Source organism: Heterodontus francisci, chromosome 36 (assembly GCF_036365525.1).
Source record: "Heterodontus francisci isolate sHetFra1 chromosome 36, sHetFra1.hap1, whole genome shotgun sequence".
NCBI lineage: Eukaryota > Metazoa > Chordata > Chondrichthyes > Heterodontiformes > Heterodontidae > Heterodontus > Heterodontus francisci.
The window spans coordinates 52855551-52870383 of record NC_090406.1 but is presented as its reverse complement, the minus strand read 5'-3'; the positions used below and the strand labels follow the sequence as shown (position 1 = coordinate 52870383).

The 14833-nt window shown below is 46.4% G+C and overlaps 1 protein-coding gene across 1 annotated transcript; it reads right to left on the bottom strand.

The window, feature by feature from the left end:
• Nucleotides 1–1751: 1751 nt before the first annotated feature.
• On the bottom strand, nucleotides 1752–9786 carry LOC137351827 (zinc finger protein 23-like). Its single transcript, XM_068016706.1, has 2 exons — nucleotides 9710–9786; nucleotides 1752–7099 (listed from the first exon to the last, which is right to left on the bottom strand). Exon 2 carries the CDS (start codon nucleotides 6865–6867, stop codon nucleotides 5485–5487), a length of 1383 nt encoding a protein of 460 aa, XP_067872807.1. The 5' UTR covers nucleotides 6868–7099; nucleotides 9710–9786; the 3' UTR covers nucleotides 1752–5484.
• Between the last annotated feature and the right edge of the window lie 5047 nt (nucleotides 9787–14833).

Here is a 14833-nt window from a genome sequence, read left to right as displayed (position 1 = left end):
AGATATCTCGAGGGTTGTAGGGCTGGAGCAGATTACAGAGATAGGGAGAGGTGAGGCCATGCAGCAATCGAAAACAAGGCTGAGAATTTTAAAATCGAGGCATTGCTTGACCGGGAGCCAATGTACATCAGCGAGCACAGTAACATAGAAACAGGAAATAGGAGCAGGATTAGGCCATTTGGCCCTTCGAGCCTGCTCTGCCTTTCTTTATGATCATGGCTGATCATCCAACTCAGTAACCTGTTCCCGCTTTCTCCCCATACCCTTTGATCCCTTTAGACCCAAAAGCTATATCTAACTCCTTCTTGAAAACATTTAAGTAGAGGGGGTGGAGCGGCTGCCCCTGATGATGTAAGGGGACGGCTGCCGTTACCCCGGCAACGGCGTCTGGCGCCACTGCACAGGCGCCATTTTTAAAGGGCTTTAAGCCCTTGGAATTAATTTTAAGTTTTACAGGTACAGTAATCGAGATGTTTTATTAACAATTAATAAAGATGTTGAGGCCCTACCCCAACCCCAACAATGGTCATTTAAGTGGCATTTATTGTAAAAAAATACTTTATTTCCTTCCCGAATTTTCCCCCAAATCTTCTAACATTTGGCCTCTAACCCCTTCCCACCATCCCATCCAATAAAAATTGATTTCCCCGCTCCTCCACCCCTCCCGCCCTGAAAATTTTATTACTTCCCCCCTCCCCACTAGGTTCTCACCTGGAGTTCCGAAGGCGCATGAACGCCGAACAGAGGCTGTCAAATCGGCGTGACACGGCTGCCGCCTGCAGGTAAGTTTATTTACATTATTATAAATTAAATATGCTGATGAAGGGCTCGCCGCCAGGTGGCAGGAGGGCTGCACTGAGGTCCTGCCGCCTCCCATAATAGGCGACGGGCCTTTCTCAACGTTGCGGAGAGGCAGGTCTCTTCCCACAGCATTTTACCGACCCCGCACCGTCAAGGGGCTGGTAAAATTCAGTCCATGGAATTCCAGGAAAGATGGGCACAGATTTGGGAGACGACAAAACATTCAAGGACTTTGGAGAGAAGAGGGAAGCTGGAGATGGGGCGGTAGTTTGTAAGGCCAATGTTTGTTTTAAGGCAGAGGTAGATAGATTCTTGATAAGCAAGAGGGTGAAAGGGTATTGGGGTAGGCGGGAATGTGGAGTTGAGGTTTTTTTTTTGGTTTTTTTGAAGAGGGGGTGATGACAGCAGATTTGAAATAGAGAAGGAGAGTACCTGAAGAGAAGGAAGTGTTAACAATATTAACAAACATAGAGAAGTTGGGTGGTCAACAGTTTAGTGGGAATAGGGTCAAGGAGCAGGAGATGGGTCTCCTGATTAAGATGAGCATTGAGAGGGCATGAGTGTAGTTAGGAGAGAAACTAGAGAAAGATGCGATTTAGGGCTCGGGGAGAGGGAAACTTTAGAGGCAGTTTTGCCTGGTGAGCAAGTGAAAGGGAGGTAAACAGCAGAGGAGCTGATCGGATGGTATCAACTGTAGCGACAATTCCATGAGCTCCTCGCACTTGTTGGAGGTGAGGATGGAGGAGACAGGGGAAAGGGACGGCACTTCAAAAGGAACTAAATTGTGTTGGAGATATGAAAAAGACAAGACACACTGTTTAAACACAAAGCTGATTTATTTGACTTTTGTACGAACATACTAATATGAACAAGGAGCAGGAGTACGCCACTTGGCTCCTCGAGCCTGCTCCGCTATTCAACAAGATCACGACTGATCTGATTGTAACCTCAACTACACATTCTGCCTACTCCCAATAACCTTTCACCCTCTTGCTTATTAAGAATCTATCTACCGCTGCCTTAAAAATATTCAAAGACTCTGCTTCCACCGCCTTTTGAAAAAGAGTTCCAAAGCCTCACGACCCTCAGAAAAAAACTTCTCCTCATCTCTGTCTTAAATGGGCAACCCCTTTATTTTTAAACAGTGATCCTTAGTTCTAGATTCTCTCACAAGGGGAAACATCCTTTCCACATCCACCCTGTCAAGACCCCTCAGGATCTTATATGTTTCAATCAAGTTGCCTCTTACTCTTCTAAACTCCAGCCGATACAAGCCTAGCCTGTCCAACCTCTCTTCATAAGACAAGCCACCCATTCCAGGTATTAATCTAGTAAACCTTCTCTGAACTGCTTCCAATGCTTCCTTAAATAAGGAGACCAATACTGTACACAGTACTCCAGATGTGGTCTCACCAATGCCAATGCGGCACAGTTGCGCAGTGGTTAGCACCGCAGCCTCACAGCTCCAGGGACCCGGGTTCGATTCCGGATACTGCCTGTGTGGAGTTTGTAAGTTCTCCCTGTTTCTGCGTGGGTTTTCTCCGGGTGCTCCGGTTTCCTCCCACAAGCCAAAAGACTTGCAGGTTGATAGGTAAATTGGCCATTATAAATTGTCACTAGTATAGGTAGGTGGTAGGGAAATATAGGGACAGGTGGGGATGTTTGGTAGGAATATGGGATTAGTGTAGGATTAGTATAAATGGGTGGTTGATGTTCGGCACAGACTCGGTGAGCTGAAGGGCCTGTTTCAGTGCTGTATCTCTAATCTAAAAAAAAAATCTAAATGCCCTGTATAACTGAAGCATAACCTCTCTACCTTTGTATTCAATTCCCCTTGCAATAAATGATAACATTCTATTAGCTTTCCTAATTACCTGCTGTACCTGCATACTAAACTTTTGTGATTCCTGTGCTAGGGCATTCAGATCCCTCTGCATCTCAGTGCTCTGCAATCTCTCACCATTTAGATAATATGCTTCTTTTTTATTCTTCCTGCCAAAATGGACAATTTCACATTTTCCCACATTATACTCCATTTGCCAGATCTTTGCCCAGTCACTTAACCTATATATGTCCTTTTGTAGCCTCCTTATGTTCTCTTCACAACTTACTTTCCTACCCATTTTTGTGTACCTTTGGTCCCTTCATCTAAGTCATTTATAAAATTTTAACAAGTTGAGGCCCCAGCACTGCTTCCTGTGGCACACCACTCACTCCATCTTGCCAACCAGAAAATGACCTATTTATGCCTACTCTCTTGTTGCCTGTTAACTAACCAATCTTCTATCCATGCCAAAATGCCCCGACACCACGAACTTTTATTTTCCACAATAGCCTTATCAAATGCCTTCTGGAAATCTAAGTACAGTACATCCACCATTTCCCCTTTATCCACAGCATGTTACTTCTTCAAAGAACTTCAATAAATTGATTAAACATGATTTCCCTTTCACAAAACCATGTTGACTCTTCCTAATTACCTTAAACTTTGCTAAGTGCTCTGCTGTAACATCTTTAATAATAGCTTCTAACATTTTCCCCTATGACAGATGTTAAGATAACTGGCCTATAGCTTCCTGCTTTCTGTCTCCCTCCCTTTTTGAATAAAGGAGTTAGATAGGCTATTTTCCAATCTAATGGAACTTTCCCCGAATCTAGGGAATTTTGAAAAAATAATACCAACACATCAACTATCTCACTAGCCACTTCTTTTAAGACCCAAGGATGAAGTCCATCAGGACCCGGGAACTCGTCAGCCCACAGCTCCAACAATTTGTTCAGTGCCACTTCCCTGGTGATTGTAATTTTCTTGATTTCCTCCCTCCCTTCCATTTCTTGATTTACAACTCTTTCAGGGATGTTATTTGTATACTCTATGGTGATGACCGATGCAAAATACCTGTTCAATTCATCTGCCATCTCCTTATTTTCCCTTATTAATCCCCTGACTCACTTTCTATAAGACCAACTCTCACTTTGTTAGCTCTTTTTTAGATATCAATAAAAACTCGTACTGTTTTTATATTTCTAGCCGGCTTTCTCTCGTACTCTAATTTTTCCCTCCTTATTAATATTTTGGTCATTCTTTATTGCTTTTTATATTCTATCCAATCTTCTGACCTGTCACCATCTTTGCTCATTTATATGCTTTTTCTTTAAGTTTGATATCTTTAACTTTTTTAGTTAACCACAGATGGTGGGTCCCACCCTTGGAATTTTTCTTTCTCGTTGGAATGTATCTCTTCTCTGTATTCTGAAATATCCCCTTTAAATGTCTGCCACTGCATCTCTATTGACCTATCCCTTAACCTACTGTGCCAGTTCACTTTTGCTAGCTCTGTTTTCATGCCCTCCATAATTGCCCTTATTTAAGTTTAAAATACTTGTCTGAGATCCACTCTTCTCTTCCTCAAACTGAATGTAAAATTCAATCATATTATGATCACTGCTGCCTGGAGGCACCTTCACTATGAGGTCATGAATTAATCCTATCACGTTGCACAATACCAGGTCTAGTAAAGCCTACTCTCTGGTTGGCTTCACAATGTGCTGTTCTAAGAAACTAGCCCCAAAACATTCTATGAACTCCTCATCTAGGTTAGCTTTGCCCATCTGATTTTTCCAGTCCATATGTAGATTAAAATCCCCCATGATTATCGCTGTACCTTTCTGACACACACCCATTATCTCTTCCTTTATACCCCGTCCTACCATGTGGTTAGTTAGGGGGCCTGTACACCACTCCCACAAGTGACTTCTTGCCTTTATTATTTCTCATCTCAACCCTAACTGCTTCTACATCCTGGTTACCTGAACTTAGGTCATCCCTCTCTACTGCTAATACCATCATTAATTAACAGAGCCACCCCTCCACCATTTCCTAGCTTCCTGTATTTCCTAAATGTCATGTACCCTTCAATATTCAGGTCCCAATCTATGTCATCCTGCAGTTATGTCTCTGTAATGGCTATCAGATCGTACTTATTTATTTCTATTTGCACTTTCAGTTCATCTGTTTTGTTTCAAATGCTACATGTATTCAGATACAGAGCCTTTAGTTTTGTCCTTTTATTAGTCTTGTACCCTCTAGCCTTGTCTGCGGATTTACTCTATTTGTACTCACTGTCCCTGTCACGGTCTGTTTATCTTTTCCCATATTATCAGGGATACGGACCCTGGAAGTGCAGAAGGATTTCGTTTAGACAGGCATCAAGATCGGCGCAGGCTTGGAGGGCCAAATGGCCTGTTCCTATGCTGTATTGTTCTTTCTCTCTCACCTTGTCTCTACTCTTTGATTTACCATATCTTCCAAAATTTGATCCCTTTCCCCCGCTATTCAGTTTAAAACCCTCACTACTTCCCTAGTTATGCGGCTCGCTGGAACACTGGTCCCAGCATGGTTCAGGTGTAGACCGTCCCAACGATACATTCCCCACTTTTCCCAGTACTGGTGCCAGTGCCCCTCGAACTGGAAACCACTTCTACCACACCAGTCTTTGAGCCTCGCATTTACTTCTTTAATCATATTTGCCCTATTCCAATTTGCACGTGGCTCAGGTAATAATCCAGAGATATTATCCAGAATATTAACCCCTATAACTGGGCTGAAGTTTATTAACATCATCAGAAAGAGACCCCAATCAACAGGGTTCAGTCCTCAATGTTATTAACAAAAGAATCCAATTACTGTAGTTCAGTGTGAATTTGCTGGTGTCTCAGCAGGGCGGATGACTGAGCAAATCTCTTCCCACACACGGTGCAGGTGAATGGCCTCTCCCCTGTGTGAACTCGCTGGTGTACCAGCAGGTTGGATGATTGAGTGAATCCCTTCCCACATATAGAGCAGGTGAACGGCCTCTCTCCAGTGTGAACTCGCTGGTGTGTCAGCAGGGTGGATGACCGAGCAAATCTCTTCCCACACACGGTGCAGGTAAACGGCCTCTGCCCAGTGTGAACCCGCTGGTGTGTCAGCAGATTGGATGATTGAGTGAATCCCTTCCCACACACGGAGCAGGTGAATGGCCTCTGCCCAGCGTGAATGCGCTGGTGTACTGTGAGGTCACCTGATCGCCTGAACCCAGTCCCGCAGTGACAGCAGCTGAATGCCTTCTCTCCAGTGTGAATACGTTGATGACTCTGCAAACCCCCAGAACTTTTATAGCACTTCCCACAGTCTGGACATTTAAAAGGTCTCTCGTCAGTGTGAACACGTTGATGGGACAGCAGTTCCCCAGAACTTTTATAGCACTTGCCACAGTCCAGACATTTAAAAGGTCTCTTGTCTGTGTGAACACGCTGATGGGACATCAATTCCCCAGAACTTTTATAGCACTTCCCACAGTCAGGACATTTAAAAGGTCTCTCGTCAGTGTGAATACGTTGATGGAACACAAGATCCCCAGAACTTTTATAGCACTTCCCGCAGTCAGGACATTTAAAAGGTCTCTCGTCAGTGTGAACCCGCTGGTGTTTCAGCAGTGTGGATAAATGAGTAAATCCCTTTCCGCATGCGGAGCAAGTGAACGGTCTCTCCCCAGTGTGAGTGTGCTGGTGTGCAGTGAGTGATGATGGTCGCCTGAACCCAGTCTCACACTGCGAGCAGCTGAATGGTGAGTAACTGGTGTTAATATGCTGGTGCTCCCTCAGTGTGTATGGGCTTTTAAAGCTCTTTTCACAGTTGGAGCATTTAAAATCTCCCTCATCAGTATGAACTTGCTGGTGTCTCAGCAGTGCAGATGAATGAGTAAATCCCTTTCCGCAGACGGAGCAGATGAACGGTCTCTCCCCAGTGTGAGTGTGCTGGTGTTTCTGCAGCTTGGAGGAATTAGTGAATCCCTTCCCACACATGGAGCAGGTGAATGGCCTCTCCCCGGTGTGACTACGCTGATGAGTTTCCAGCTGAAATGGGTAATCAAATCCTTTCCCACAGTGCCCACATTTACACAGTTTCTCCCCGGTGTGAATGCGCTTGTGCCTCGACAGGCCAGATGAATGGCTAAAGCCTCGACAACACACAGAACACATGTACGGTTTCTCCCTGCTGTGAACGGTGCTTTTTGCTTCCATGGTTAAAGGCCGTTGATATTCAGATCGTGATGAATCGAATAACTGTCAGATCTTGATATGATGATTGGTTTGAGCTTCCCACCTGCAAAACCTCCTTTATGATACATGGTAAAAGGAGTTTGAAAAGCCATCATTGTCAGTCCAGGATAGAAATTCAGAAGAGACCATATTTCTCTTCGTATAACAAATAAAAACAGAAAGTGCTGGAAACACTGAGCAGGTCTGGCAGCATCTGTGGAGAGAGAAGCAGAGTTAACGTTTCACGTCTGTGGCCGTTCATCAGAACTAGCAAAGGTTAGAAATGTAATAGGTTGTAAGCAAGTGAAGAGTGGGTGCAGGAAAGCCAGCAAAAGGGAAAGTGTGTGATGAGGCAGAGAGCAGGAGAGATTAAATAACAAATATGTCATGGGACAAAGGCAAAGGGAGTGCAAATGGCTATGGTGAAAGACAAAGCATTAGTCGAGAGTATTAATGGCAGAACAATGAACAGCTGTCCAAAAGCACAAAAATGAAAAACCAAGTTTAAGGCAGGCTCATGATTAAAATAAAATAAAATAATAAAAAAAGGCTATTCACGCTCAAATCAATGTTGAGTCCGGAAGGCTGAAGACTGCCTAATTGAATGATGAGGCGCTGCTCCTCGAGTTTGATGTTCACTGGAACACTGCAGTGGGCATGAGAGCAGAGTGGTGTGTTGAAATGGCAAGCAACCAGAAGCTCGGGGTCATGCTTGCGGACCGAGTGGAGGTGTTCCACAAAGCGGTCACCCAATCTGCGTTTGGTCTCCCCAGTGTAGAGGGCATTGTAAGCAGCGAATACAGTATACTAAATTGAAAGAAGTACAAGTAAATCACCTGAAAGGAGCGTTTGGGGCCTTGGATAGTGAAGAGAGAGGAGGCAAAAGGGCAGGTATTACACCTCCTGCGATTGCAAGGGAAGGTACTCTGGGAAGGGGACAAGGTGTCGGGGGTAATGGAGGAATGGACCAGGGGGTTGTGGAGGGAATGATCCTTTTGGAATACTGTCAGGGGAGGGGAGGGGAAGATGTGTTTGATGGTGGCATCACACTGGAGTAGCGGAAATGGGGAGGATGATCCTTTGGATGTGAAGGCTGGTGGGATGGAAAATGAGGACAAGAGGAACCCTGTCATGATTCTGGGAGGGAGGGGAAGGGGTGAGGGTAGAGGTGCAGTAAATGGGTCGGACCCGTTTGAGTGCCCGGTCAACCACAGTGGTGGGGGGGGGGGGGGAATCCTCGGTTGATGATAAAGGACAACACATCAGAAGTGCTGTAGTGGAAGGCTGTATCATCAGAACAGATGCATTGGAGACAGAGAACCTGGGAGAATGGAATGGAGTTAAAGCCTGGCTACCTAACCTGAACCCGACTACATGTGTCGGGCTTGGGTTGGGTCCAGTCGAATTCCAAGTCCAGCATTCGGGCTCAGGTCAGGTCGGGCTGGAGTTTGCTTCCGGGAAGTCACGGGATCAGGCTTGCCCATGATTCCCCACAACACCAGCTGCAGGAATAGCCTGCTGCCAGAACAGATGAAAGAGATTCGTGCCGGGTTGGGTCGGACACGAAAAAAAAAATTAAAGGGCTCAGGCTCGGGCCACGTTCAGGATAGCAGTGGTCGGGTTGGGCCTGGGTTGGGTTTTAATTTTATACCCAAGTCAGGCTTTAAATGGAGTCCCAGGAAGCAGGGTGTGAGGAAGTGTAGTTTAGATAGCCATGGGAGTCGGTGGGCTGACATTGAATATTAATAGACAGCCTATCCCCAGAGATGGAGACAGAGAAGTCAAGGAAGGGAAGTGTCGGAGATAGGCCAGGTAAAGGTGAGAGAAGGGTGGAAATTGGAAGCAAAGTTGTAGTTCTCCAGTTCGGGGCGAGAGCAGGAAACAGCACCAATACAGTCATCAATGTACCGGGAAAAAAAAGGTTGAGGGAGGGGGTCTGAGTAGGACTGGAACAAGGAATGTTTGACAAACCCCACAAAAAGACAAGCAGAATTAGGACACATGCAGGTACCCATAGCAACACCTTTTATTTTAACGAAGTGAGTGGAGTTGAAGGAGAAGTTGTTCAATGTGAGAACAAGTTCAGCCAGGCGGAGGAGGGTGGTGGTGGATGGGGACTGGTTGAGTCTCTGTTCAAGGAAGAAGCGGAGAGCCCTCAAACCATCCTGGTGGGGGACGGAGGTATGGAGACATTGGACATTCATAGAGAAGAGGAGTTAGGACCAGGAAACTGGAAATTGTCAAAATGATGTAGGGCATCAGCAGAGTCACAGATATAAGTGGGAATATTTCACTTTGTTTGAATCTGCTGTGTGCAAATCCTTTCAAATACCCTGTGAAAGGAGTTTACAAATGTCATCACTGTAAGTAGAGGTTAGAAATTTAGAACAGACAATTCCAGTCTCTATGGAACATTTCTTTCCTCTCTTATTCCTCCAAAGCTATAAATCCGCATCCCACACACTCTCCCTTCTCCCTGTGCTGAAATCCAAACCCAGCACACCATCTGCACCATTTCTTTCCTCCACTGCCAGTTTTCTCCCTCCCTCGAGTCTGGCTGGGTTCAGTTCTCCAGCCCCTATTTACAGAGTGAGAATAAAATCAACGAGTCAATGATTTTCTCTCCAGATCACTGGGACCTGAAGCCCCGCCCAGTTTGTTGCGTCACCGAGATGACTGCGCATGCGCTCTGCTCAACCAAGATGGCGGCCATTTATGTGGGCTGTTCCCAAATAAAAACCTCGGAGCAGCAAACGTGGGACCTGGAGGTTTTTATTCGGGGCTTGCAGCCTACACCACGTGTTTCTGAAGCCTTCTTGCCCACCTGCCGGCTCCGTTTCTCTTCTGCACCCCTCCGACTCTCACCCGGTGCAAAATCACCTGCAGCACACGCACAGCTCCGATCAAAGTGACATTGCGCACGCTCCAGATAGAGGAGAGCACTGCGCCTGCGCTCCTTTTTTAAAAATTTCCAAAATATACTATATTCATAAAAATCTGTAAAAATTACATTGCCAAACAGTTTCAAACAGCACCAAAAAATACAAACATTGCAAGGGAGATCAGTTTCCTTCAATACAATCATTAGTTGCCTCACAACCCTTCAATTTCACATTTGTCATGCCAATTACAGTTTTACATTTACAGCAAATGAAAATTTTCCCGATACAGTTCGAGGGGTTTCCCATGGATCCAGCCCCTCAGTTCAGCTTGGTGGGGGGACCTTACAATGTGGTCTTTCCCCATTGAACCTTTGCTGCGGCTGCCCCAAACTTTAGTGCGTCCCTCAGCATGTAGTCCTGGACCTTGGAATGTGCCAGTCTGCAACATTCGGTGGTGGACAACTCTTTGCACTGGAAGACCAGCAAGTTTCGGGCAGACCAAAGAGCGTCTTTCACCGAATTGATAGTCCTCCAGCAGCAGTTGATGTTTGTCTCGGTGTGCGTCCCTGGGAACAGTCCGTAGAGCACAGACTCCTGTGTTACAGAGCTGCTTGGGATGAACCTCGACAAAAACCACTGCATCTCTTTCCACACCTGCTTTGCAAAGACACATTCCAGGAGGAGGTGGGCGACCGTCTCTTCCCCACCACAGCCACCGCGGGGGCATTGCGCGAAGGGGGCGAGACTTCGGGCGTGCAGGAAGGATCTGACGGGGAGGGCCCTTCTCACCACCAGCCAAGCTACATCTTGGTGCTTGTTTGAAAGTTCTGGTGACGAGGCATTCCGCCAAATGACTTTGGCGGTCTGCTCGGGGAACCATCCAACAGGATCCCCCGTCTCCTTTTCCCGTAGGGCCTTGAGGACATTCCGTGCAGACCACTGCCTGATGGACCGGTGGTCAAAGGTGTTTTCCCGCAGAAACTGCTCCACGAAGGATAGGTAGTACGGCACGGTCCAACTGCATGGAGCGTTCCGTGGTAATGTGACCAGGCCCATCCTTCGCAACACCGGGGACAGATAGAATCTCAGCACGCAGTGATACTTGGAGTTTGCGTACTGGAGGTCTGGGTTCCATTGACCATTGACATGCTGTTCTCCCTTCGTCAGATACAGGAGAAATGCCGTGAACAACAGATGCCCCTCTACATTGCTTTCATTGATCTCACCAAAGCCTTTGACCTCGTCAGCAGACGTGGTCTCTTCAGACTACTAGAAAAGATCGGATGTCCACCAAAGCTACTAAGTATCATCACCTCATTCCATGACAATATGAAAGGCACAATTCAACATGGTGGCTCCTCATCAGAGCCCTTTCCTATCCTGAGTGGTGTGAAACAGGGCTGTGTTCTCGCACCCACACTTTTTGGGATTTTCTTCTCCCTGCTGCTTTCACATGCGTTCAAATCCTCTGAAGAAGGAATTTTCCTCCACACAAGATCAGGGGGCAGGTTGTTCAACCTTGCCCGTCTAAGAGCGAAGTCCAAAGTACGGAAAGTCCTCATCAGAGAACTCCTCTTTGCTGACGATGCTGCTTTAACATCTCACACTGAAGAGTGCCTGCAGAGTCTCATCGACAGGTTTGCGTCTGCCTGCAATGAATTTGGCCTAACCATCAGCCTCAAGAAAACGAACATCATGGGGCAGGACGTCAGAAATGCTCCATCCATCAATATTGGCGACCACGCTCTGGAAGTGGTTCAAGAGTTCACCTACCTAGGCTCAACTATCACCAGTAACCTGTCTCTATATGCAGAAATCAACAAGCGCATGGGTAAGGCTTCCACTGCTATGTCCAGACTGGCCAAGAGAGTGTGGGAAAATGGCGCACTGACACGGAACACAAAAGTCCGAGTGTATCAGGCCTGTGTCCTCAGTACCTTGCTCTACGGCAGCGAGGCCTGGACAACGTATGCCAGCCAAGAGCGACGTCTCAATTTATTCCATCTTCGCTGCCTTCGGAGAATACTTGGCATCAGGTGGCAGGACTATATCCCCAACACAGAAGTCCTTGAAGCGGCCAACACCCCCAGCTTATACACACTACTGAGTCAGCGGCGCTTGAGATGGCTTGGCCATGTGAGCCGCATGGAAGATGGCAGGATCCCCAAAGACACATTGTACAGCGAGCTCGCCACTGGTATCAGACCCACTGGCCGTCCATGTCTCCGCTATAAAGACGTCTGCAAACGCGACAAGAAATCGTGTGACATTGATCACAAGTCGTGGGAGTCAGTTGCCAGCATTCGCCAGAGCTGGCGGGCAGCCATAAAGACAGGGCTAAATTGTGGCGAGTCTAAGAGACTTAGTAGTTGGCAGGAAAAAAGACAGAGGCGCAAGGGGAGAGCCGACTGTGCAACAGCCCCGACAAACAAATTTCTCTGCAACACCTGTGGAAGAGCCTGTCACTCCAGAATTGGCCTTTATAGCCACTCCAGGCGCTGCTTCACAAACCACTGACCACCTCCAGGCGCGTATCCATTGTCTCTCGAGATAAGGAGGCCCAAAAGAAAAGAAGAACTGGAGGTCTACACACAGCTTGATGCAGCCGCACACGAAGGTGGTCAAACAGCAAGGGTCCACACCTTCTATACTCCTGTAGGGCCTCTGCTGTCTTCAGCCCTCTGAATCTGCCATAAGCCTCCTTTTTTTCCCTTATCCAATCCTCTATATCCCTTGACATCCAGGGTTCCCTGGACTTGGTCCTAACCTTTACCTTTACGGGAACATGTTGGCCCTGAACTCTCACTATTTATTTTTTGAATGACTCCCACTGATCTGATGTAAACTTTCCTAGAAGTAGATGCTCCAGTCCACTTTGGCCAGATCCTGTTTTATCATATTGAAATTGGCCTCTTGCAATAAATGCCGACATTCCACTTGCCTTCCTAAGTATTAGCTGTAGCTGATGCAAACGTTTTTGTGATTCATGTACAAGGACACCCAGATCTCTCTGTAGTGCAGAATTCTCTAGTCTCCATTTAAATGTTTAACTTTTCTATTCTTCCAACCTTTCCTGCATTATACTCCATCTGCCAAATCTTTTCCCTCTCATTTAACTTACTTATATTACAGGAATACATTCCCTCGTTCTCAGCAGTTACTTTGCTTCAGTAACTTTCTTATTATTCCTAAACTACCCTGCCTACTGTTAATTCTATTATTTCTTATAGTTTCACAATTATAGGTTAAAAATATCACACATTATAATCTATTCTATTCCTCACTCTGGTTTAAATCTATATTGTGATTATTAACAGACAAACCCTGTCCTTTCCCCTGATCTGATTAGGGTTTCTAATCAGCTGATTGTGTGGACTGAAATGTCTTACCAGTGTTGCCATGGTGACCTGTCTGCAGTAAAGCACCTGTTTGAGTTTCTAACTCAGACTAAGCTTCTCTTTCCCATAATCAGACATTTGATGTCAATGTATTTTAAACATGTTATCTAAATATCCCTAAACCCTACAAGGGGTTCCGAGACATAAACCTTTAAAAGTGGGTGGACAAGTTGATAAGGTGGTTAAAAAGCACATGGGATCCGAGGTTTTATGATTAGGGGTGTAGAGTACAAAAAGACAGTGGTCAGGTAAACCTATACAAATCATTGATTAGGCTGCAGTTAGAATATTGGGTCATGTTTTGGGATCTTACATCAGGAAGGATGTCAAGGCCATGGAGAGGGTGCAGAAGAGATTCACTGAGACGATACCAGGGAAGAGAGGCTTTAGTTATAAGGAGAGATTAGAGCGACTGGGTTTGTTTAATTAGAACAAAGAGTCATTGGAGATCTGAGGGAAGGATTAAAAATGTCAAAAGGTAAATGAGGAAACTGTATTTCCACTAGTTGGTGAGTCAGTAACTTTCTTTCTTTCTTTTGGGCCTCCTTATCTCGAGAGACAATGGATACGCGCCTGGAGGTGGTCAGTGGTTTGTGAAGCAGCGCCTGGAGTGGCTATAAAGGCCAATTCTGGAGTGACAGGCTCTTCCACAGGTGCTGCAGAGAAATTTGTTTGTTGGGGCTGTTGCACAGTTGGCTCTCCCCTTGCGCCTCTGTCTTTTTTCCTGCCAACTACTAAGTCTCTTCGACTCGCCACAATTTAGCCCTGTCTTTATGGCTGCCCGCCAGCTCTGGCGAATGCTGGCAACTGACTCCCACGACTTGTGATCAATGTCACACGATTTCATGTCGCGTTTGCAGACGTCTTTATAACGGAGACATGGACGGCCGGTGGGTCTGATACCAGTGGCGAGCTCGCTGTACAATGTGTCTTTGGGGATCCTGCCATCTTCCATGCGGCTCACATGGCCAAGCCATCTCAAGCGCCGCTGACTCAGTAGTGTGTATAAGCTGGGGGTGTTGGCCGCTTCAAGGACTTCTGTGTTGGAGATATAGTCCTGCCACCTGATGCCAAGTATTCTCCGAAGGGAGCGAAGATGGAATGAATTGAGACGTCGCTCTTGGCTGGCATACGTTGTCCAGGCCTCGCTGCCGTAGAGCAAGGTACTGAGGACACAGGCCTGATACACTCGGACTTTTGTGTTCCGTGTCAGTGCGCCATTTTCCCACACTCTCTTGGCCAGTCTGGACATAGCAGTGGAAGCCTTACCCATGCGCTTGTTGATTTCTGCATCTAGAGACAGGTTACTGGTGATAGTTGAGCCTAGGTAGGTGAACTCTTGAACCACTTCCAGAGCGTGGTCGCCAATATTGATGGATGGAGCATTTCTGACATCCTGCCCCATGATGTTCGTTTTCTTGAGGCTGATGGTTAGACCAAATTCATTGCAGGCAGACGCAAACCTGTCGATGAGACTCTGCAGGCATTCTTCAGTGTGAGATGTTAAAGCAGCATCGTCAGCAAAGAGGAGTTCTCTGATGAGGACTTTCCGTACTTTGGACTTCGCTCTTAGACGGGCAAGGTTGAACAACCTGCCCCCTGATCTTGTGTGGAGGAAAATTCCTTCTTCAGAGGATTTGAACGCATGTGAAAGCAGCAGGGAGAAGA

Bases quoted from the DNA above. Each gene is read 5' to 3' on its own strand.
- LOC137351827 (XM_068016706.1), bottom strand. From the start codon at position 6,867: ATGGAAGCAAAAAGCACCGTTCACAGCAGGGAGAAACCGTACATGTGT.